At 41.9% G+C, this 26,031-nt stretch overlaps 1 protein-coding gene across 2 annotated transcripts in view; it reads left to right on the forward strand.

Annotated features, from left to right (window-relative positions):
* The window catches only part of ankrd11 (ankyrin repeat domain 11), a 110,080-nt gene that overhangs the window by 66,776 nt on the left and 17,273 nt on the right, over positions 1-26,031 (forward strand). For both annotated transcript variants that reach the window (XM_012850776.3, XM_012850777.3), the window contains exons 3-7: positions 2,670-2,815; positions 7,121-7,253; positions 23,778-23,948; positions 25,018-25,218; positions 25,326-25,468. In XM_012850776.3, coding sequence (XP_012706230.2) covers positions 2,729-2,815; positions 7,121-7,253; positions 23,778-23,948; positions 25,018-25,218; positions 25,326-25,468 — 735 coding nt within the window. In that variant the 5' untranslated portion in view covers positions 2,670-2,728. The remainder of the gene's footprint in view (positions 1-2,669; positions 2,816-7,120; positions 7,254-23,777; positions 23,949-25,017; positions 25,219-25,325; positions 25,469-26,031) is intronic.

Genomic DNA, 26,031 nt, shown 5'->3' on the forward strand with positions numbered 1-26,031 from the left:
AAGGATTTAACTAGTCTATTTTTTATTATGAATAGAAATAAGCACTGTGATTTTATGCTTTTTGTGTGTTTGTAAATGTATAAAAGGAGTCTAGTCAAGGATTTAGCCATCTTATTCCTTTGTTTTTCTTTTCCTAGGTAATATTTCCCTCTGTGTTGTTTTTCTGTTCACGTAAACCACTTTGAATCGTCTTTCTTCTGAAAAGTGCCTCATAAATAAACTTGCCTTGCCGTTTTACAAGATAATAACTACTATATATAATCTGTCTACTGCGATCAAAAAGGCTTGGATTAAACCTAATACGGTGACACGACAGCGATACTTTCGCTTTGTGAAAGTAAGATTCAGACCCAAACTGTTTTGGTGTCGGCGTTGCCCTGCTTGGTCTGCATACGCAGAAACAGTCACTGTAAGACAAAGAAAAGCACATTTACTGTAGTTTTTCTTTCTTTTTTCTGCGTTTTTATAGTTGAAGAGCTAAAAATATACCAGTTTGACAAATTAAAAACACCGTTAAGCGACAGAAAAGTCTTGCTTTCTCAAATGTCGGCCTGACGCGTGTCCAGAGGGCCGTTACATGTGGGGGAGAAACCGGCTTCAGAACAGCCAGCGCGCGCAGAGACACACGGCGTCAGCAGATATTTAGTGAGTCTTGCCTGGGATAGAGTTACAAAGGAAGCGACGCCTGTGGGTTTTTTTTTTTTTAACTGGGTTCTCTCGCTGCGCGTCTTCGTGTTGACCGCCTGCTCGCAAACATCGTTTTCTTGTTTCGCAAATCAGCGAAACGCTCCGCCGCTACAACCATCAATCATAGTAGTCCCAAAAATAGCGCGCGTTATTGTTCTGGGAGCCCAGCTGACCTAGATTGAGGTGTGCGTCTGTGTCGCTGCGAGGTTTGTTTATTTCTCAGAGTAGACGACCTTCCTGCCACTTTGTTTGCCGTGGCGAGATGTGGGTGTTTCTAAAGTGGATCGCCTACCCGTAACCCGGTGGGAGTAACAATGGAGCACAGAGCAGAGGAAGGGGGTCACGGGTTGGCTGCCTCTCTCTCTCTCTCTCTCTCTCTCTCTCTCTCTCTCTCTCTCTCTCTCTCTCTCCACGCAGCAGTAAACGCTGCCACTCCGTCGTCCACCCTAGCCGAGCCGATACGGTTGGCTTGCTGACTCTTTTTGAAGTGACTGATTTGACTGGAAGGATATAAATAGCGTTCCTTCAATAGGATAAAGCAGGGAACAGGGTGGGGGAAGGGATATGTACGGAGGTGGCGCCAGGGATGATAGTGCTGGTGTCTCAGAGTGGAGGAAAAAATAAAGGCTGCCATGGTCTCGCCCGCTCACTCACTCACTCAGTCAGTCACAGAGACGATTACACTTTGACGCAGAGACCAAAATGCATTATGGAGAGGAGAATTTAGAGAGCTAGCAAATGAGTAATTCATGGTCCTGTGAAGCAGAGGGGCCATGCAGGAAGGAGGTAGATTAAAACAAAAAGAAAAAAAGGCAAATTTCCCTTGTTTTGCCACTACTGCTGCTAACAGAGAAGATGCTGCTAACCGAGATATATCAGTGTGTTTGGAAAACTGCCTCCATAAACCTCAGCTGGCCGTAGCAGGTCGAGTTGTTGGTGCTGTTGATGTGGTCTCTACGTTGTTCAGTGAAAATGGTAGGTATGTTGTTAACTGGTACACGCTAAAGCCCACAATTACAACGGTTGGCTTGCTGTGGCTGTAAGTGGCTGTTTGGCTTTTTTGTTTAGACATGCCTGTCATGTTTCTGGAGACATTCCTTAGCTGTCTTGAGTTTGCCTTCGGATCCAAAAAAAAAAAACACGGGGTTACACTGCGTGCCACATGGCCTGCCCAGTTGTCATAGCAGCATTTCGGTTGATTAAGCCTTTCATTTTGCATTGCCGTGTCTTGTTTACAAAAAAATGTGTGAGATATATAATCCTGCACGTTTCTATAAAGTCAAAAAAAAAATTAACTTTTAGATTTCTTCATGCATTACCTTTACAATAGATATTATTGTATCCTAGTGTTTTGTTTTGTTCTGATAAATGTGCCGCCTGGTGATAAATTCTGGTTTTATACGCGGTGCTAAAGCTACACGGCCCGGACGTTCACCTTTCTCTGTGAACCCGCGGGTTCTGCTCCTGAGACGGGTTTATTCTAGTTTGTTTTGATAATGCTACTCTAAACGCTCTTGTTGTGTTTTCCACATGTGGGACAGTTTTTATTTAACATGGTCCAGCTTTGGAGCAGGGGTTTTACTAGCTAACCTAAATATGTTGTCAGTAAACGTTAAGGGTAAAAAAAAAAAACATTTGGTCACCTAGATATGAGAGACTCATGCCAGAGCTAACAAAACAAAAAGGTGAGCTTTAGTTAACTGAACAGATTATCAAAATAACTCATTGTTTTAGTCATTCCTGTGGCTTGAGTGGAAAATGTCGTCATAAACTCTTAAATTTAACTTCCTGAGATGTACAGAAACTCTTGTTTATGTTTGCCGTTCAGCGCTTCTGTAGCTTTTCCTGGTGCCGTCCACCTTCACCGTTTCCTACTTGTAAATCCTCCCGATGGCAACGATGTCTGCCGTCGTGAGAACAACTCACTAGTCAAGTCGCAGCCAGGCGCTAACCTTTCCTTTTGTTCCCGTCCTTTTTCACAGACGGTCGACGACGACGCAATGGCAGCGTGAATGAAGCTTGGCGTGGGGAGATCTGAACGATGCCCAAGGGTGGGGGTTCTAAAACCCCCCAGCTGGACCACTTCCCACTCAGCAACGACATGGTGGAGAAGCAGGGTGGGAAAAGGGTATGGAAAACCTTTTTGGATCTTTTTTTTTTTCTCCTTTGCGCGTAAGTGTGACGTTTTTATTCGTAACGGATTGGTCAGAAGAAGCCCCGAATAAAATATTTACTCTTTAAACCCAACTTGGATATCACTTTGCTACATACAGGAATATCCCAGAATAACCCCCTGTTTTGTCTCCCTATGCACAGTTTTAATCTGTGAACTAAAGACATCAGCAGGCTTTTTACACGTATTGATGGAAATGTCAGGCCACCAAACACATGCAAAACGGCCTCAACTTCCCACCAGCAGAGAGAGGAGACGGCCCGTTGACTGTGGTTGACCAAATTTAAATGAACCTTCACTGTTTTCATCTGAATCTAAATTCTCCCTCGGTTATTTGGCCGTGGACATAGGATGTCGTCCTGGTCGCTGTTGCTTTTCACACCCTGTACCTACTTGGTTAGACGAGCGCTGTTGTGGATCGGATCTGCCAATCAGTTTGTTTTTAAGACTCCATGCTTGTGTTAAAAGGTCCGCCTGGGATATTGCATAAGCAGACAGAAAGCACTGAGACAGCCTAATCCAAAAATAACTGTGGCTTGTTGTCCAAGAAAGCAGAACCTACCGCATGAGAACAAAACGGAGGGCTAGTCGCTCAAAGAAGGAGATTGGAGCGAGAATTTCTTTCTTTCGTTTTTATTCTCCAATCAGGGTTGAATCTGCTTAGTTTTTTTCTACACTGGTATCAAGGCACATTCAGCAATAATCAGCTATTGTTTTAAAACATGAAATCACAGGTCCTCATTGGAATGGTCTCTAAAAGCACGTGGATGTAGTGATATAGTGGAAACAGACATCTAAAAAGTAATTTGGACACGCAGCAGCTTAAAGTAAAATCTAACCCTGCGTGTCAGGCTGGACTGTCTATTTACTCCTAATCCGCTTGTAAGCTCGATCTTATCTGTTAGATCTGCATTTTAATCTGCCAGGTGATGCATGAACAAACGCTTTCAAAAGTCCTACGTAACGTTTGTAACACCAGCCGCATTTCAACCTCGGCGCTTGTTACTTAATTCTTAACTTTTCCACGTCCCCACAGTAGCGCAGTTACGCAACGTCCTTTTTCATGCTGGCTAATTCATAGAAAAACGGGGGCAGATTTCAGACGCACACTTTGAATTCTGCCACACCAGACACTTTTACTGTTTAATGTGAGCCGGAATGAGGATAGCATCCCGCTTTAATTGGACGTGGGTAGAGCTATACCCCACCGATCATCAAAATGTTTCGCGCAGCGTGACGGCGGTCACGGTTTACATCAACAGTCAACCTGCCGACACCGACTGGCAAAGAGAGGCAGCGCTTATCCAGGCGTGGATTTACAGCCCTCTGCAAAGGATTGCATCAGACTCTGCCACGGAGGAAAGGAGGGAGGGAGGGAGGGGAGAGGTGCAAGGGGGTGGGTACAAACATTGGGAGATTAAAAGAGCAGTCGCCGCTGAGAGACCAACAAATAGGCTGTAATGTGGAAGAAAAAGATTTAAGGAAGTCCTCTTGTCAAAGCTTTAAGATTTAATTGAACAAAAATGTCTGTTTTTTCGCTCTCTCTCCTTTAAAGAACTGTTTTTATAGTCTGTCTGCGTGCTCTGCTAGATGGCACGTAGCTCTCAGATATATTTAGCGTGCTTTTGCTTATATTGTGCGTCCTGGTTGCAGAAGCCTCAGTGTACCAGAGTGTAGACAGAGATTAGTTGACTGTAGCAGACAGTGTTTGTCTCTACTGTACCATGACGTCATGGTCTTATGACTGGGGCAGGGCAGGACGGTGGGAGGGGCGTCAGGAGTTGACACACAACAAAAAATCCACCCTTGGGATAAAGATGAATGAGAAGAGGAGGTATGACAGGAAATGAAGCCGAGTTGAAAGAGCCTGCATGACACCCGGTCTGCTCTCTGGTCTTCATCTCATTCCTAAATCTCTCCGCCGCTCCACCATGTAGCAAAATATCTCCAGATGTTTTCACGCTTTGTCACAATTTTGCTTGTTTGTCAAAGGCAGACTTGTATATTTCCCTTTTAGTGAAGGGCTTATCCTATGTTTATTTCCTAATGAATTCATTTCCTTTAATGTTTTTCTGGTAATGTGAAATGAGCAGACTTATTTTTATGAAATATGGCAAATAAAAATAATGGACATATATCACAAGATGTCCTAATTTTTCTATAATAATAATAATAATGATAATAATACAGTTGTGAAAAAGGACCAGGAGATTCTTAATGTTTTCTCACATGAATATATTTGTTACCAGGTTGCTCTTGCAGGTTCTGTTTTCCCCAAACGTGTCAGTAAAGGGTACATTAAACGAGACTCTGTGATTAAAAGGTCATTTAAACTTCGTAGGACGCAGCCTGGAAAGTGCTAATTGCTTCTGCACATTTGTGTGTTTCCTTTAAAAACAAAAGCTGGTGAGGCACCACCCCTCTGAAATAGTTCAGCGTGTTCTGATGGCTCAGCCCATTCAGTCTGCCGGAGCAATCAGGAACCACGAGCTTTGGTGTTAAAACTGAATTTAAATTTTAAAGATTTTTGTTGTAGGACTGCTCGACATCAGGAATACATGTCATTACGGTTCTGTTGCTAAATATCGCAACAACAACATTGATTACAATCAACCGACGTTATTTTGACCAGTTTCATTTTCATCATTACAATTTGCTGAGCACCTTGGCCTCTAAACATATACATATGGTTTGCATCATGGGCAGGTAGAGATCATCCAGCTGGACCATTACATGCTTGGCTTGCAATGTGTGGCTGCACGGCCCTGGAAATATGAAATCCAATCATATATTGGCTCTAATTAGTCTATTATGACTGTGAGGATGTTGTAAACAAGCTCTCAAGAGATGTAAAAACTAAACGTTAAGAAAAAATTACAACAAAAAGGCAAAATGCACAGCATATAATTTAATTTTGAGAATTCTAGTTTGCTATTTGCACTTATAAACATATTTTACAAACTAAAATGCTATTTTTTATGGTATGATTTATTTTTTAACCAGTCTGCTATTGTTTTGTGCTTAAATTGAACTGTTTTTAATAAAGATGCATTTCTCATAAAGAAACCAGACGTTATCAGGCATCAATAGTTTTAAATGGTAAGTGAAATACCACCCATCAAAACTCACAATGATTGGCAAATGCTAGTGCTGTAGCTAATCTTGTGGCATTTAACAGAAAGCAGCCGTAGCCGCTACCTCTCTGCCTAAAAGCAAATCCTGACATACGCTGCCGCTGTTAGCCTTCAGAAACTAAAAAGGAAAAAAAAAAACAGAGGCTCTGCACGCATCAGGATGTGCTTTCACACAACCAGGTGATGTTGTGATGCGGTTAGTGACGCCTATGTCGCTGGTGTGAGCGGTGTGCTGCAACGTTGTGGCTAGCTTCCTGTCAGAGTGGAAGCCATGTCAGCGATAGATCCGACCCCGGCCTCGTCCTGCCTCTGATTTCCTCGTGCAGCACTGGCTGCCTGCTACCACTATCATTTATATGACACATAACTACATTTAATGCAAGTTACTGCTTAGAGAAAATATGCAGACTTGGTGTTTTTAAGTTGGAAAGAAAATGAAAAGTTGTAAGCTAGGGTTTAATTTAGTGCGTTTGTGCTTGTTGGGCACATCCTCTTTCACTTCACCAGGAGCCAGCCTGTTGTTTTGAATATAAACTACGAAAACATTTCTACTAATCAACTTTAAATTGAACCGTTTTTACTTTGCTTTGCACCATAGCTGCTTCATTATAACTGTTCAGTAGGAATGTAACAGCACTGCAGGAAGAGAAAGTTAACAATTTTCCAAATCCTCCCTATTTTCTTTTTTTTTTTATCCCAATGGTTAAAAACCTTGTCAGGAAAAGCATTTGATCACAACAGAGCAATGACACGGCTTTAGAAGTATCTACATCTGCAGATGGCAGATAAGTTTGGTGATTGTTTCCAGCAGCCTTTAGGCCACAGAGCGGAGCAGGCGTCAGCTCGGCCTCTTATCCCCGCGTTTCTCTGTGACTGTGGCGAGGTAATCTAGGAAAGAACTCCATGGAAAAAATGCTTTAAAAACCCCCACAGAGGTTGGAAAAGTCAGGGCACTGAAGTCAAGTGGACTGCAGAAACCTACAGATGGCTGTGGTCTATTTTAGGTTTTACTCTTTAACGGTCATGTAGGAATTGCAATCACATTTCCTTTACCTCATCTGTGCCGTGTGTGCACTGTGCTGTTCAAAGCAGTGTCTGTAATTTCCCTTTTCTCCCTTTTTTGCAGGATAAAGTGTTGACGAATAAAACTCCCAAATTGGATCGCAGTGATGGGGTCAAAGACATGAAAGAAAAGGCCCCTAAAAGGAAGCTGCCCTTCACCGCCGGAGCAAATGGAGACCAGAAAGATTCTGACTCAGGTAGGAGAAACTTGTCTCGTGTTGACTTTCAAGTGCAAATCGTTGAGGAAGGCGGGGTTACGTTGCATCACGTCCTGCAAGGTTGGTGGGAAGTTGGTGTACTTTGAGTGGAGGGGGGGGGGGTGTTGGACCTGGAGGAGTTGTTGTGCATCCAGCTGTAAGGTAGCTGTGTCTGTGGGAGAGCTGTGGCCACCATCACGATGATCCTGTCAACCGTGAGACGGTAACGTGTGCAGACCTGACCCGGTCTGGTTTCCTGTTTACGTTAAATATGGGAGCAAGGCATTACAGGTCCTGCTTGTTTGACGTTGGGTTTAAAGGAGCCAGGATGTAGTTTGTTGGTACAGGGTCACAGCAGCGGCTCAGACTGCAGCCGTTCGTCGCTGGGCGGAGTTTTGCTACATCGCTTTATGCTCAGCGACCACACTGAGTCACGTCTTCCAGATGGGGAAAGAAAACAAAAGTTGTTGCAACACATGACTGTTATGCTTTGGGATTATGTTTGGCGAAATGTTTTTATTTTTATTTTTGCAGATATGTGAGTTGTTGGCACCTGTGTGCTTCAAAAGACTTAGGAATCCCTAGAAGATTTTATTGAGACGCGTGTCCCCCGTTGCTGCTTTGATTCCCACTACTAGATACTTGCAGTGTGTCATTTATTGTGTGCCTTTTGGAGTGATTATATTAATGTGGGAAAAATATTTCTTCCTCTCTTTCTTCAGAAGTTGTTGATATAACTATTGTTGCTTCATCAGTTGGTTTTATGGCAAACACATCCCTCCTCAATGAGAGGAGGCGGGGGCCATCATCTGAGGAACAATAGCTGCACAACCTGTTGGTATGCTGATGAGTTCAGGTTATTGAGCTATTGAAACTTTCACACCAGTTCTGGCTTTCTTTTTCGTCGCAGAGTCAGAACCACGTCACACCCAAACTAACTGTTTCATGTGCAACTTGGGAAATCACTTGAATTTGGCTCGGGTATCGGGGTTGGGGGGGGAGGGTCGCAGCCTGTTTTATGTTATGATGAATTTAATGCAAAGTTTATTTTATTATAGCAATTATAACCTGGTTTTATACCTGAAATAAACCGTTTTTTTTATTTATTTTGAGGTCAGGATTGGGTTAAAACCTTCCATCCAGCATGGTGGGCAGCTCCAGGATGCTCCAGTTTATTTTCTCCTTAAAAACAGACTTACAGCTGGACTTAAAGCATAACGCTGCCTCTCTGCTGTAAATTCTCAATTGAACTACATTTCGCTGATTTCCTGTTTGCACGCTTTCTCATCAAGCAGTGATCAACTCAAAAAAGCAGTCAATATACAACACTCATTTATCTTTATTAGTGGCAAAAACAATACCAGATAAATAAGATTTGACACAATGAATTATTAGAAAAGGTAGTAATTTGGATTATTTTCCCCATTTGTGTTGCGAGTGTGATGAAGTAAATTGAGATTTTTGGAAATATGTTCTGTGTGTAGGCTGTAGCTTTTATTTAGGCTTCTGGCTTGGTTGTTGATGCTCTGACTCAACTAGGTCAGTGTCTCACATGTCTGTCAATTCATCCCTCCATCTCCACACCATCCTCTGTTGATTGTTGTAGTTTTTAATTTAGCAGAGTGATATTTTATAAGTGTTTTTTTTTTTTTTTATCTGAAAGGATGACCACAGCAGCAATAGGTCTGTGCTCTGAGTCTGCTGCCAAACGTTAAAACTGAGCAACGAGGACGCACAGCAGATCTGCAGGAAGCACCGTTGATGCATACATAGCAAGGAGCCAGTAGTGAGAGCGTTCCCTAGCCTGAGCTGAAACGGATGGAGAGGGTTTGACAAATAGCACTCACGTTTTACTTAGTAGTTTGTCTTGAATCGTCCATCTCTAAAAAGAGCGACCCTAACTTTAACCCTACATTGATCCTCCAGTGTCTATCTAATTTGAGAAAGGCGTTGATCAGAAACAGATAGAATGTTTATGGTGGTGCACAGCTTTGTTTGTATTTTTAGTACGGAATAAATTCGGATTGCCAGCATAAACGTCACGATGCAGAGCTCAGTCAGCTTTTATGCATTGTTGGGAAACTGTCCAACGCGCATTTATTGCCCCGTCTCGTGTCCAAGCTGCTGAGTTATCGGCCCAAAGTCCTTTTGATTCTGCCTGATCTGAAAGCACACAGGCCTATGATCTTACCGCATCACCTCGTCATTCATGAATGACAAAACAATCTGCAGTGGTGGGGTCAGTGGTTGATCGTCCCAGAACAGTGATCTGGAAGGGGGCTTGTGTGACAAAAAACGGAATATTTCGGTTTCGTGACTGAAGATGATCTCACTCTATCTATGGTCTCGGTTTCAACATGAGAAGTTTCCATTAAGCGACAGGCACAGAATGAGAATGTGACATGACTCAGAGGTTAAAACACAACACAGCTCGTAACATGTGAACACAGAAGCTGCAGGTGACGGGTTAGTGTCCTACCAGAGGTGGGCACTGCAATAGGGCCGCACCATAGCAGGAAAACACGTGACGTGCAGTAAAATTGGTGAAAGCTGCCATAACAATATGAGTTGCGATAAACAATCCAAAAGCGTTCATGTTTTTCTGTTTTGAGTTCATCGCAAATATGGAGCCCGGATTCATCCAGCTTTAAAAGAAATCCTCCTGTTTGCGTTGAAACAACTTAATGCCTTTTTCACCTTACAGTCACGTTACGCCCAAAACTATTTCTTCTGCATTGAACGAGTGTCACCAAAGCAGGACTGAAACAATTCCCCATATGATTCAAGTGACTTGGTTATAAAAACTCCTCGAGGCGTCATTAAATCCTGTTTAGCTATTCAGCGCACCAAATTCCTGACGGCTGGTTATAGGTGAAGCACATTACGCTCCATCCGCTAGTGATGGTCTGTGCTGCTGATACGTTGATGCCGAGTGTGATTATCAGCTACAGACGGAGGCGGCCATTAATTATAGAATTATTAAAAGTGGCCGATTGCTTTTACAGTGTAACTCGCCACACAATAAACTTTCTTGCTGCTAAATGTTTTTGCATTTTCATGTAAATCTGTTTAGTGCTGCAGTATTTGTGTTAACATAGTCTTAGTGCTGGGTTGAATGGTGGCTATTGCAGGTAAATTTTCCTATTGGTCCAAACGATTTGGTCACCATAGCCCTGCGTTCAGGTACAAAAGCTTCTCAGACACATGCCCCGTCAGACTCAGGAGTTGGAATCATGAAATTGAGAGCATTGATCGATAGTGTTTAGTGTTTGTTACTGACTGAAGGTCAGCCCATGTTAGCAGTGACGCTGCTGCTAACGTCACTTCCCCACTCAGAAACCGCCCCCATCCTGTCCTCCACTGCCTCGGCAGCACCAGCCATGAGTCGGCCATGCCTAGAGCCAGTGACTCAACATGTCACTTTCCCTTGTCCTGACCGCAGCCACGAGCCCCGCTAAACCCTCACAGCCCCCCAACCCCCCACCCCACCCCACCCCACCCCCACATAAGCGTGTCTCCTGGAGCGGCACACTTTGGTGGCATTTTTCTAAAATGTGTCTGGGAGCAGGGTTACGCCTTTTACCTCAGAGTGAGTTACACTTTAAACTTACCAGAAACCAGCGCACTGCAAGCACTGCAAAACTGAATTAGCATGCCATAATGACACATCCTCGATGCTGCAGCATCTGAGCAGCAAACATCCACTGCATCGGCAGCCCTACACCAAATATGTTTCAAGCATAGAGAGCATGAGTACATGGTACTTACTTGATTAGTTAACTTTTGTTGCAGTTCTTTATGTTATGCATTGTATCTAAACCGTAATTGCTCTAACAATATATTCTGAAACCGTATACTGCAGTGTTTGAACAATATTATGTAACTTTAAAAGTATAACATTGGGATAATGATAATTTGGTGACTGTTGGCCTTTTGCACGCAGGCAGAACTGGGCGTTTAACGCAGGTGTTAAGGCTTATCCTTACAAAACTGATGATCGATGATAGTTCAAATTATGAGGTGGACATTATGGTCTTTCCTCTGTTGATTGTTATGAAAAGCCAACAGCATCAAGTTGTCTTTTTGTGCTATTCAGAACAATCCCTGAATGTTTCTTTTCCTAGGGACAAAATTGTGACAAAAGCCGAAGCAAATCACTCGGTAACCAAAAACTAACAAAACGACAGAATGTAACAGATGTTTGTCCCCAGCTGGCCCGAAGGATCGTGCTGTGGTCTTCTGACCAACGTTATTACCCTTACGCCTTTGTTCCTTATCATATTTCACACTTCTTCTGTAATGTGGTTTAATTTGTTTTTGGTTGTTCTCTTTCCAGTTTGAGCAGATTTTCCCCCGTGGAAATCTTATTATAATCCTCATCATTCTTGTAGACTACATGCAAGCAATTTCAGAGTTGGAAAATAGTTTCTACTTGCCATGAAATAAAGACTAGAGCGGCAGCCATGTGAAAAATCTGATTGCTGCATTTTCATAAATCTAGCAATATTTATGTATGTATACAGCGATACTACTCTGAGTATAAATTTTGCAGACAAGACCAGGCTGCATGTAAAGTTTGTTGATTTGTCTGCCTTAGGATGGACAGATGTAGATAGTTTTATGGACCGGTGTGCTTTCAAACCTCTCTACAAAATTCTAACATTTCTGGATTTAATATATTGCAATGTAATGAAATTAGTGTGGAAAGTGTGAGAAAAAATTCCTGATGTTGTCGGCCCCACTCTGAGCTGTAATTGGCATCCATCAGTATTTAGGATCTCCAAGCAATCCATAAGCACGTCCTGAGGAGCCCTAAACAGCAGCATTCCTCCCTGTTGAGATCATCTTAGTTCCACTTCTTCTTTTCTGTCTAAGAAGAGTTCAGACAGCCAGGGGCAGCAATAAAGGTTTGTTCTGAATATACTGTTTATATGTGAAAGCAGCGGTTTCATATCAGGAAAGCCCCAAAAACAGGGAAACAGCTCTTTCTTCTAGCTTCGTCTCTTCCTCTTTTAGTTTGCAATTATTGCTTTAAAGAGGACAATAGCTTGATAGATCCACTCCCGTTTGTTTTTGGTTGTTACTTCACCACACTTTAACTTTAAAAACAGTCTCTTCTTTGATACTCTGGAGTTGTAGACGGGATGTAAGCCTTTTCTTTTTAGTGTTAAATCACCTGGACTTTCTTTCCAAACGAATCATCTCATGCCAACAAGCTCGCTTATATAATTTGTTGGGGGGGGGGGGGGGGGGGGGGTTTGGAAGCCATGGTAAAAATAGTTGTTGACATCCAATCTGTTGGGCCAGAGACTGGGTTGACCCAGCAAAAGTAGTCGTCCACACAGGGTCAGGCTGGCAACACACAAGAACAAGAATCCCGGCTGTAAACATTTTAAGGTCAATCTAGGGTCGCCTACGACCTTCAAATGTTGCGAGAGGACAATTCTAATCACACATTATAGCATTAATATCAATATGTTTTTCTTTCTATTATTCTCCTTGATTAAATCTTTGGTTCCAATCTTTTCGAGACATGTAGAAAGTAATGCACTATTCACTCTTTCTCTTTCACTCACCTTAATGTAAGATTTGCTGCTATGTTTGCACATTATCTCACACAGGATTCTCCCAAGATTTGATCAGGGATTTACGTGAGATAAAAGAAAAGTTTAGGCCTTTAGCGAATGCAGCCAACATGTAAAATCTGACATGTCACAACTCTTGACATTTCTTTGGTGCGTGTTTGAATACGGCTTGTGTTGTTTTCAGGAAGCCGTTCCTCAGGACTTTCCCTTCTGAATGTCTTCAGAATATGAGCGCTGTTCTTCACTTCACCCATCAGTGGTCCTAATGTTGACTCTAACCCATGTTCAGAAAGCTTAAACAGGGCTGGTTTGCAGTTTGGTGGGCTCCAAATCAATAGATTTGGGTGTTCCTGTCGGATTTTTAGCCAGGCTTGATGAACTAAGAAGGACTTGCTGTCCTAGGTTTAAAATAAATGTATCAGCTGCCATACTGTTTTTCCATTTACATAATAGTGTGACACAGTTTTTGGTGGTGTGCTGTGATTGCGTCTTACACAGATCTCCAGTTCACACTTCTTTTAGCTCTAAGACTGTGCCTTCCTGTTCTCCAGCCTCCGAGAGAATCAGAAATGCATCGTTTCACTTAAAACACTTTTTGTCCACGGCTTTATGTTTGTAGCGATTGACACGTTGGTTTTGGACAGTGAACAGGTTGCACGCCCCTGTGTTCACACTGTACTTTGGATTGTCTCCTGCTCTGTAGTGAGCATTGAGAAAACATCCTTTTGGCTATTCCCTGCCAGTTCTCCCTTGACTTCCTGTTTGTGCTACTATTACACGTCATGCTTCACTCTAACGTGCTCCAGCCGAACATACCTGGTCTGGCTGGTTAGAGTGGTTAGTCTGGTCATGCCGTCTGTTGGCTGAACTGAAGCAGAACGCGTCTTTATTTTGGTGTTACCTGACACTGTAGTATATTATCTGCCCACCATTTAAAAAAAAAAAATCTACCTCTAGCAAAATATGGCAAATATGTTTTTGTTTTGTTTGTTTTTTCACCCAGCCCTCAGGTAGGCGGTCTATTCATAGGGTGACCATCCTCACTTACTATTCTTATCTATTGTCTTATCTTGTTAGTCCAGTTCCAAGGAGTGTGACAGTGTTAAAGCTGAGTAGTATCATTTTACTGCGACACGTTAAAGACATCAAACAGAAAGACAGTAGAAGCACGCAGTGGCTGGGTGGGTAATTTCTGTAACAGAAATCCAAGTGTGATTGGTGGTATAGATTTACATAAAGCTAAATAACTGGCTTCTCGCAAATCGCACTATTTTGGACACTCATTAGGGATGGAACATAATATCATAGACGGACGATTCTGACTCGATTAACAAACTTTAAAACTCTACGCATGGCCTATTTTTGAGGAATGCAATAAGAGAAGTTAGGAGGGCAGCCCCAGGACAGTTTATGGCGAACACCTTAAGTCACATACATTGCTAGCCTGTTTTGACTCTGTTGAACTAAAAGGAGGCATTTTAAAACATGTTAAACATGAGGAACCATATTACATGTTTCCACCCGTAAGCGAAAGCAAAATTGCTGGTCTTACCTGCAGCTGTAAACCAGAAGACTATAGAGCTTGCCATGGCAAAGCTCCTTCTACCCCGGAGAAGGCAAAAGTACTACAAATGATCTGCAACCATCCCGTTTCGTTTAGAATCTGGGTTTTTGTGCTGTGGATTTTTCTTTGGCTATAACATCCCACCTCGAACATATTTCGCTTGAATGATGACCTCCACACACGGCAACAAAACCAAAATAAACTAATAAGAGTTGGTAACTTTATTTCACAGTGACTGTGCGTTTTCTTTTGTCACGACTAGCATGCTGGTTGTGCCAGACGAGAGCAGCGCTGTGTAGAAATGAAGCACAGACAGGAGGCATTTTACATTAATAATCGCTGTACTGTCGCATATAGCCTCATGAATTGCTGTAATCGAATCCAAAAGTGGCTATAAAGTTTTCCAGCCCTAACACACAGAGACCTACTAAACCATTAACTCCCTCCTTCCTGGCATTTTTCCTGTTTTCTGGCCTCATGATGTGGAATTAAAATGGATTGTTTGAGAGATTGCACCAATTTATTTATAGAACATGCCTACAACTTTGAAGATGTATCTTTTAGTGTAAAAAAAATAGGACACAATGACAGAAAACGTCAGCACGTATAATCGTTCAACCTGCCTGAAGTATGTACTTTGTATAGTTACCTTTTATTGCAATTACAGCTGCAAGTCTCTTTGAGCTCGCCACAACTTGCCGTTAGGGTTTTTTGTCTGTTCCTCAAGGCAAAACTGCTCCAGCTCTTTCTTGTTGGATGGGTTTAGCTGGTGAACAGCTTCAGATCTAATACATTTAAATGTTTCCTCTTAAACCACTCGAATATTGCTTTAGCAGTACGCTTCGGGTCTTTGTCCTGCTGGAAGGTGAACTTCCATCCAAGTCTCACATCACAGGCAGACTGGCCCAGATTTAGCTCCAGAATGTCCCTTTATTTAGCACCATCCATCTTTTCCTCAACTCAGACCAGTTTCCCAGTCCCACTGCTGATAAACATCCCCACAACATGATGCTGCCACCACCATGTTTCACTGTGGGGGTGATGATCTTGGGGTGATGGGATGTACCGGGTTGACACTAGACATAGCGTTTTCCTTTATGGCTGAAAAGTTACATTTTAGTCTCATCTAACCAGAGCACCTTCCTCCATACATCTGGGGAGTGCCTTTTAGCAAACTCAAAACATCCTTTCTTATTTTCAACAATGATAGCTTTTTTTGGCCACTCCTGAATAAAGTCTATCCCTATTGAGGGCATGGCTCATTGTGGTCCTGTGGACAGATCGTCCACCTTCTGTGCTGCCTCTCTGATTAATCCCCCCAACCCCACCTGGTCCTTAAGTTCTGATGGACGGTCCTTTATTGACAGGTTTGTCATGGTACCATGTGCTTCCCACATGGTACCATATTGGTTGGGCGTGGAGCACACAGACATGTGGAGCAGGTGGTTGGATGCAACCGGATCGTTGCGTGATGCAACTCAAAGGAGGAGCTCAGACCAATGGTACGCTACTATTAGGCTCTCTGTTTCCATTAAGCTAATAACAGCTATCGTTAGCTTATGTTGACTGGGAAGTTTCTTCCGGACGGGAGGTGTCCTGTCTATGTTGACCTCAAACATTGGGGCACACATTATCGAGGCATCAATTATTTTGACAACCCTACTAAGCTTATACCACCTTTGGTATCAAGGTTACTGTTCAAAAGGAAAGCCATTTAAAATAAAACAATTGTTACAAAATAAGAAATCCAGGCAGGAGAAACACATTTCTGATATTTTTTTTATTTTTTTTTCAATACAACACCAATGAAACCAACACTCGCAGTTAATGTATACAGTATGTTAGAACAGTGCAAAGTGCTTCCAATGACAATATCTGCTGCTTATTGTATGTTCATTTTACCTACAAATGGCTCAAGGAGTTCAGCAGATAGAAAGTAACATTAAAACAGCCAAGCTTGTGAACAAACAAGAGGTCTCACTTTGCCATAAACTGTAAGTGTGTGTCTCTCTGGTGCATTTTTGGTTAAAACAAGTCTGTTCTATTCAATGAAGTTGCTCACTGTGGGTACAGTAGCCAGACATTTTGCTCAAGTGAGAGTAGTGATATCTACATTGCTCAGGTAAAACTACTCCTAAAAGCACATTTTGTTGCAAAAGTTGGTCAAGAAAATGTAACTAGTGACTACCAACCCCTAAAATAATAAGATGAAAATGCATTTAAATTACAGGTTGGAATGTAGAAAAATAGCTAAATAGCCAAGGGGATGAACACAGTGCAAGACACTGTATATAGTACGACTGTTTTTCTTTTAATTTATGCACATGTTGTCTGGGTTCTTCTGTCTGATCCATAAACGAGAAATAAGCAGGCCCTGTTTTCGTGTTATAGGCCTAGAGTTGTCCATAGTCTAGCGGCATTCCTCTATATGGGTGCATTAGGGCATGACTACGTTCATGCTTCCCCGTCTTGTAAACATAGCATGGAAAAACTAGCTTAGCAGTTTCACTGTTCGGCTACAGGAAAAGAAAAACATGTTTGGACTGCTTCTGTGGTTCCCGCTGTCTTTACAGAAGGAATGTCTGTAAATGGCGACGGCTTGGGAGAACGTGAGAGCGTATCAAAGACTGCTGGAGGACACATTAGCTGTAAGTGTTCACAGATGTTAGTGAAAGTTTATCTCCTCTGTACATGTGACTGGAAAAATAGTTTCCTGGAATGCATTTTGACACCGGAAGCACGAGCTTCATTCCTTCTTGGCCTATTTACTCGTGCGTTTGTTGCCTCCAGCTTCGCATCCAGTCTTGGACTTAAAGGAGTCCCACAGAGATCAGGGGCAGACTGCTGTAGTTATGCCTCTGTACATGCACATCCAGATATGCCGTTAAAGTTTCAGCCTTTGTGTTTGGAGTCTGCACATGCTGGGAGAATATCCTGTTGGCACAGGGAATTTTTTCCCCCCTCGGTGATGAAGTGCTACGCTCATGCATAGCTGTACGCTCTGTGGGTCATCGGATGGTATGTTGCCACTGAAAATAATTACTGGGTGTGTCTCCGTGGAGCAGCTGCTTTTGTCCAGTAGCACCGTGTGGCCTGTAATCCTGGCAGGCAGCGGTGACCTTGGCAAGGCCATGTTGAGTTGAAATGCACACCAGCTATTTCATAATAACTACGGTTTTGCCAAGTCACACCCTTTTTCCTCTTTTCGCAATTTTGCCTGATTGGCTTGGAGACAGACAGACATAAATACTGCCTGTTGGCCCTTCTTTTCCTCGGGGGCCGCCGGTTAATGACACCAGTCACTTACTTCTACCCACAAACCCCTTGGACCCTATGTTGCACATGCGGAAAATTAGAAATTATGGCGTTTGGCTTCTTTTTTTTTTTTTCACTAGTCTGCAAAGGAAATCCTAGAAAAAGAAAACAGTGTGCTTTTTTGAGACGCTAAACCATAGTACTATACTGTTGCCTATTTTAAGCCACTCTAAGCCATTACCATCTGTTAGCTTATTTCCTCTTCTAGTACTTTCTTTTACTGTATTTCATTGCAACTTGAATACAGAGAAATCTGTTTATTATCATACTTTCTATTTTGTAATCAGATCAGAGTCGGGGAAAAAAGTGACTAAAATGTTTTGGATAAAAACAAGTGATCAGACCTGTTTTCTGTTAATGTGGCAATGACCCTTTACCAGCTCCTGTACTTGGATTATAAGAGTGTAAATAAATCTGTTGGACAATTACAGTTTACATGCCCAGTTTTAGCAAGTCTCTTGCTATTTTATATACAGAAAGTTGCTTGATGTGACAACACAGGCTTAGAAAAAAATACAGAGAACTGTAAAATTAGTTATCTGGCAGATTAGGGTTAGGGTTGGTTAAGGATCAGCTGCAGAGTAAACTCATTCCCTACTGAGCTTGTGCTTGGTTCGCTGTACTGACAAGAGCTGGTCAGCTGATCTAAGATAGAGAGGTGGCACCTAGGGCTGTAAAAGCTCAGAGTATATAGAGTGGGGCAATTTAAAGACTTAAATACATATAAGAGAATCTTAAAATGGACGGGCAGCCTGCGAAATGAATGCTCGCATGCTTTGTGAATTTAGAACCAGTGAAATGTGTTCAAATTACACACCGACATAAAGTCTGTTACAGTAATCCAGCTGTTTGGTCACAAAGCCTTGGACTGCTGTCTCCAAGTGCAGTTTTGGTACGGTTATAAAAAATAGTTTCTGTTTGCTGAATGCTGCATGTTCTCAGACTTTGGTGGAATAACATGAAATCCATTACTGGGTGAAAGATTTGGTCATCTTTCCACAAGCCTCTCTCTATAGCTAGCTGGTATTTCTTTCGTTCTTCAGGACACATCTGATGTGACCGAGTCTGGTTTGTAGGCTGCCTTGCTCACATTTCTTTTCACCTCTGCTCATATTTATTTCCTATAGAACTGCACTTTTTGTGATGGCTAATCCAAAACATTAACGTTTTAGTCCTTAAACCACATTGTAACTAATTTGGTTTTGTGCTTATAAATATTATCCATTCGGAAGACCCATTTCTTGCCTAGCTTTAAATTTCTAGCTTGAGATGTTGCTTCAATGTTTGCCCAACACTCTTTCCTTATGATGCAGCAAAACATGCAACCGGATGTTTCCATCTCCCTTCATCACAGATGGGATAGTGATATCAGACTTGCAAGTCTCCCATTTTTCCTCCAAATGTTAAAATGGTAATTCTGGTCAAACACATTTCAGTTTCACCAGGTGGCAAAACCTGTCCCCATAACTGAATGTCTTTCTTCGCTGCATTTGCTAAATCTAATCAAACCTTTACTCTGCTTTTGGAGTAATGGCTTCTTTCTTGTTGAGTGGCCTTCCAGCCCAGGGTTGTTACAGGACTCACTTCACAGTGGATAATGGCACAGTATGATGAACACTTCAGGGCTATTTATACTTGTATATAATTGAACTGATGAACGTGGCACATTCAGGCATATGGAAACTGTACTGATCTAATTTCACAGATTTAAAGTAGTGTGTTGGAGTTAAGGGTGGACGAAATAGACTTTATATCACAATATATTGTGATACTATTGTGATAACGATAAAAATGACGAGACTATTTGCAGCTTCTTGCAGCTTTTTAGGTAACTGTGTGCAGTGTTTCCCGTAGGTTGAGAATTTACTTGTGGTGGACAGTACAGAGTCGCTTTATACGGTACATCGTAGCGTCTTTAAATCACAAATCACAAACAATCCTCATACTGTAAATTTCACATATCGGGTGATAATTTGTTACACTGAATAATGTGTAATCATAATTGTATATATTTGACTATGTCACATATACTGGAGCTCATTTCTTGCGTCTGCCAAGGCTAGGCTCCCACATACCTGGTGGCATTGGGGGGATCGTCCCTGCCCTGGTTTGGAAGCTGTTATTTGTGTTTTGTTTTTTATCTCAGAGTGGCCAATGTTCTATTATTCCTATCTCAATTTGTCAATCATACAATTCAACCAATCAAACCTACTCAACTACTGAGAGAGGGGGGTGGGTCACTACATTTGTAGCCTACTTGGAGACGACCGTGGTCACCATTGCTAGTGGATGTTCGGACCATTTCCAAACAAATGCAGGAAGAGACAACTGAGCAAATGAGAGCGAGCAGGAAGCAGCTCCATTAATTTCTGTTGGGAACGTGAGCTCTGAAGTCAACACTGAAGTCAACATTCATGCTAGAAGGGTTAGCTACAGCAGCTAGGGAGCACGAGGAGCAGAATTGAGCAGTGAAACTTGAAGAAACTTGGGCTTCTTGCAGGCAGAAGGGAATCTGCTTTGTTCTGATCCTTGTGCTTCCTTAGCAGCTGTAGCTACCTCTCCTAGTATGAATGTTTACTTCAGTCAGTGTTTAGTCTGACATCAGTACTCATGGACACAACACTATACTGTGTTGCCAGATCTGACCGTTTCCAGCCAAAACGCAACGTAAAACCCATCTAACCTAAAAAGAAATCCAGCTCAAAGCTCAACCTCTCTTGAACTCCTGGTAAAAGCTTAAAAGTATTGCACACATATAAAGAACACGCCATTAGCACACAACTACATTGAAGTAGCAAAGAAAAAAGGGTGACACATACAAGCTCCCCACTAATTGTGCAATCAGGCAACCAAATGACCCACACACACAAGATCAATCTTCCAATCACGTTGTCATAGCAACCACAACATTTTTTTTTCAACAGCCTCCCAACATGAGGTGATAATCTAAGTTAATATAAAATGTTTCTCTCTATGAAACATTTTAAAGTCGATCAGTAGATCTTAACCCATTTAGGCTTCATAGGGACACTTGATTAACCAGAGACTATTAATCTTTGATTATATCAGGTTTGACAGATTCCACACGTTTTAAAATAAATTAACTTATAAATGAGTGCAAAGAGACACAATTTTCTTAAAATGTAGAAGTTTTTATTTTTATGCCACACAATGACAACTATTTTCATATGATTTTCCTTTTAATTCTCCCTCAAAACTCACCAAATGTGAAAAGCAGCCCAAATGTTTAACAACCCGCCCAAAGATATTTTCCCAACCCAACGTGTTCAAAAGAAGCCTGATTGGCAACACGTTTTTTTAGATTTTGGTATTTTATTTTGCTTTTTTTTTCTCGCTGCACTCTAGGATTGGTCACAGAGCCACTGTTCAGTCTGAAGCAAATACAAATATTTGATGAAAAACATGGAAAGGACCCCTATAATTTGTTTCTGCAGCCGGTCGGCTCGGGTGTATTGTGTACATACCATGACCCGCGGGGACTGTCCGCGATGTTTTACTCTTTATAGTCAAGTGTACCAATCGCCTACATTTCTTGTGACAAATTACTATATTTCCCACACTTTCTGCCTGGGGCATGAAGCTAGTCAGCACCTAAAGGCGTTTCTTCTCCAGCAGGCACTCACCTCGCACCTGTCAATGCGCGGCACCAAGAGGCTGCTACGCCGTGCATCCTCGCCTGCTTGGAGCAGTTCAGTGTATTGGTACATATAAAGTTTGATGGGAAGACTTCTTCCCACTGAGCAGATTCCTGGGTGGCTGCAAGCTTTGGGTGCCTGGACTCATTTCCACAAGTCTGTGGGAGGGAACCATTTGTTGGTTGCACTTGTTTGTTTAAAAAAGTTATCAGCTTTCTAGCGCTCCTATTTCTATTTGACGGCGTGTGTTCACACTGAGTCTGCCGCAGTTCTGTTCATTTATTATACAATTCTGTCCGTGTTTTCCGCGTCGTGGACAATTGTGGGCCCCAACAACTAGCTACTTTATCGATCGATACCTTATAGAATAGTTAGTTATAGGAAAAAAAGTTAACTTAGCTCTGAAACACCAGCTTTACAGAGTTGTAGGAGCATGAAGTTAGGCTGATGATGCTGGTCGCTGTGTGATGAACACCTGAGTGACGACGGGTGGTTTATGCACGCTGTTTAAAAAGCCAACAGGGGATTTTATCTTCCTTGGTGGGTCTCAATTTACCTGGACGGGCCTCCCAAGTAAATCTATGCATGGGAAACCCTGGTGTGGCTCTGACTGCATATCTATTAGACCAGTAAACGCAAATACTGTCCTTAAACATTTAATAGTGTAACATGTTAAAACAAAATTCTTAATAAGTTTCATCAGGACACTAGTTGCATAAAGAAGTTATTTATATTTTTTTATCATCAAACCTCACATAGTAACTGTATGTAATTAGATTTTTTTTAATTTATTGATGCTCTGAAGAAACCAGTGGCTGTTTTGGGGAGTTTCCAGACACCACTGGTCAAAATTTATGGTTGTTAAGGTATACTCCTTATTCCTATCAAAATTTGCAATAACAATAAAACAATACAATAAAGGCCCCTCTCCTCGTTAGAGTTGAGCCTTAAAAATACATCCACAGGTGGGCCTCCTGTTAACTGAAACGTTACGAATTGGAGTCATCATCTGGGTATTCCCAAATGATTTCAAATTATTTAAAAACGTATAAACTACAGATAAAAAATAAGTCACGAAAAAGTTATCTCTCCAATCATAGTGGCATTTAGAAAATGGGGGATAATTGTTTATGTCCAACAGGTTTTAATGTCCAACAGCGAGGAAAAAGGTTGTGTGTTTTCCTTACAGTGTAGGGAGACGCAGTTCCAACAGTGCAGTAAAATGGCACATTTTGTTTCATCATTATCACTACATTACTGTTGTGATTGTGTAGCTCCTAAATCACACACACTGCAGTCTCTCCATATACATCCATCTAATATAAGGGTGACTAGATTAAGAAATCAGCTATGGCGTCCTGATAATTAATGCCCACATGTGTATTCGTTCGTTTATCTGCAGCACTTGCATGAGGTTCTCGGCTTACGTTACCGTGTATATGACTCGTTGATAAATTGCATCATAACATGTTATTCACGTAATATTTCTGTCAGTGATTAAAAGGTTTCAGATAATCGTGCGTAGACAGTCTGCAGGAAGTGGTTCTTTTGATTTCACCAACTCAAATAGAAAGAGTTGCGTTTGAGCTGAGCTGTGGGCATCTGTCGTCGGGCAGAGCTGTAGATCTGAACCTGACGGATGACAGAGACAGACTGGGAGCTGCAGACGTCTCTTTCACTATCAACGTCCTTTTAGTAAAGAGAAACAATAAAGAGTACAAAATAAAGGGTACAAAATACCCTGCAAGGCCCTATAATGTGGTTAGGTGAGCTGCACTTATAGAACCTCGTCTATAAACGTAACACATCTACGCGGCTAGCAGATGATTGGACAAGGAGTTTAATACTTCATCTCAACAAACCTGGAATAACTTGGATGCATACTTGGTTTGAAAGTAATCTTAAATTCATGTGTGTAATCAGTGTTGGAGAAGCAGTGATGTGCTAGTCTGGATGATTTTTGCATCAGCAGATTAAACAGCAAAACAACCTGCTGCTCCTGTACCCGCCTGTGCATTGGTGGTGTCCAGTTGAGACATGTGCCGTGTTGAAAGGGCTTCGCTAAAGTTGTTTGGTCTGGCCAAGAAGGGCTACAGTCTAAACCGTTGGTGGAAAAGCACCGGGATAATGATCATCAAATAAAAAGCATTCATGCACAGCTGAATACACGCTGCTGCCTGAAAATAGCCAAACCGGTGTGGGATTGTCTCATTTCAAATCTTCTCTTAGCTCTTTTTGTCTACGACTAGAATATGTTGGACTTTTTATTGTTTCGGTACAGATATTGTAATAGAATAATAAACTACTGTTATCATGGGTTCAAAAACCCATTTGTGTCCATGTACACCCACCGTGCCGCTAATAAAAGGTATTAATTTCCTCTCTGTTTTGGCTGATTTCACAGAGAAAACAGGTCCAGAGAGGAAGCGCATTAAAAAGGAGCCCACCAACACCAGGAAGAGCTTGCCGTTTGGAATGGGAATGCCTGGGATCCGGGCCGGGTACCCTGTGTCTGAGCGGCAGCAGGTGGCCTTGCTCATGCAAATGACAGCTGCGAAGCCCGTCAACAGTCCAGGTGCGTGCTTATCATTTAGGCCACGTCTTCTGTGGACCGGTGGCGGAAAAGAAAACGCCGATTGGATGGAGCTTTATATGGATAGAGAGAGAGAGTGTGTGTGTGTGTGTGAGAGAGCAGTATGCATAGGCGGGTAAAACTGAGCCAGATGGGGGATGAGTCACAGGTTTTTGTTTTTGTTTATTTTGGAAATCTTAAGCATTTTGCCTGCTAATTTTTGCCTCATCTCTAGGCTGCCTTTAGAGACAATCAGTTTCAGATATCCAGGCGTAAATGACACATACGAATGGAGTAACAATTTAAAAGCATCCTGTCAGTGATGGATGTTATTTTGACAAACATGTGCGTGTAGTTTTCTAAATGCAGAGTGTAAGGAAATAAAACTAGCTTTAGCTAACGCTAAACTGGGACTGATGGTGCAATCTCATTATTCGAGCCTAATGGCAGCAGACGGGAAAAATGCAAAAAAGCATGCAAGCATTTAGTGGCGTACTTGTTCATCGATGTCCTTTGAGCTTTGGGATCATTCATTGAAATTAATCACGTTTGACTCAGATTTTTGGTAGACAGAGTAATTTGTCAGGAAATATATTAAATGCCCATATATGGATCATTGTTACAACCTTGTGTCTTTTTTTTCTTGCCGTTGACATTTTAGATAGAATTAAATTAGTGAGGCTCAATGCAAAGACACTTTTATTTATATGTTAATTCCTTTTTTGGATGCCCAGAGGCATCGGCTTAGATTAGGTTTATGTATTTCAAATGTTATTTTGGACAATAGCTGCACCAAATTCAATATTATCAATGGTATATAGGGTTGAGTTTAATCTTGCAAATGTGAGAGGGGGGGGAGAGAGAGAAACAGCTCAAGTAAAGTAGTTTCAATAAATGTGCTGTGGATTTCTGGTGTGTGATTGCCCCCTTGTGGCTGTAAGCTTTTTGAAACATTTATTATCTCATGGCATTTCCAGAAAAGAAACATACATGGAGCCTGTACATTTTTGGTAACTTAAAAATTAGGAAACTATTCTAGGATTAAATTAAGTGATTTCTGTTATGTGTGCAGACACAACACCAAAGCATCAGTCACAGTCCTGTCTGGGTCAGAAGGGAACGCCAAACTCTGCATCTAAAACCAAAGACAAAGTAAATAAAAGGAATGAGAGAGGAGAGACTCGACTGCACCGAGCAGCTATCCGTGGAGAGGTGCGCCGCATCAAGGAGCTCATCAGTGAGGGAGCTGATGTGAATGTAAAAGACTTTGCAGGTGAGGGGTTTGTCCGTTGTTGCTGTGGTGCTTCCTATAAATGCAGATGTGTGTTTTCCCCGTATTTACAGTCAGACTTTTGACACAGCCACTGTTTTTGTCTTTAGGCTGGACTGCATTGCATGAAGCGTGCAACAGGGGATATTATGATGTGGCCAAACAGCTGCTGGCAGCGGGCGCAGAGGTCAACACCAAGGGTCTAGATGATGACACTCCTCTGCACGATGCATCCAACAATGGACATTTCAAGGTAATACAAAATCATACAGCTTTTTCTTTTCAGTTTTTCAGATTCAGTGAGTATCGTTAGACAAGCAGGGAAGAGAAAAATATCACAAATAATTAAAAGCAATAAAACGGCTTACCATGACACTATGTTGTGGCAAATGAGAATCCAATGGGCCCAATATTGGTTTACATTACTTTGAAATTATTGCATTTAACAAACATTAAAGTGGTGGTCTCTAGATAGCAGACTAAAACCTAAAGGTAGGGTTGTTTGGTTGCAGATTGCTTATTAGATTTAGATTACTCATGGAATCTGTTGTTTGTTTTTTTGCACATTTAGGGCAATCAAATTTAAGATTGATGGAAACCGTGTTGGCTGAGACGGCTGAATGCAGAGAGGGAGAGATACAGCAACATGATGACGCATTAGCATAAGAGGGTGAAGAAAATCAGCCTGTTTAGCTGTAATAAGGAAGCTGACATGAAAGATGGAGATTTACATCCAGACTGAATTAACTACACTCTTTGTTTTTGGATGCGGAAAACAGTTCAAAGTGGATATGTGAATTTATTTGCAGCAAAACT

This window comes from Fundulus heteroclitus, chromosome 4, assembly GCF_011125445.2.
Source record: "Fundulus heteroclitus isolate FHET01 chromosome 4, MU-UCD_Fhet_4.1, whole genome shotgun sequence".
Classification (NCBI taxonomy): domain Eukaryota; kingdom Metazoa; phylum Chordata; class Actinopteri; order Cyprinodontiformes; family Fundulidae; genus Fundulus; species Fundulus heteroclitus.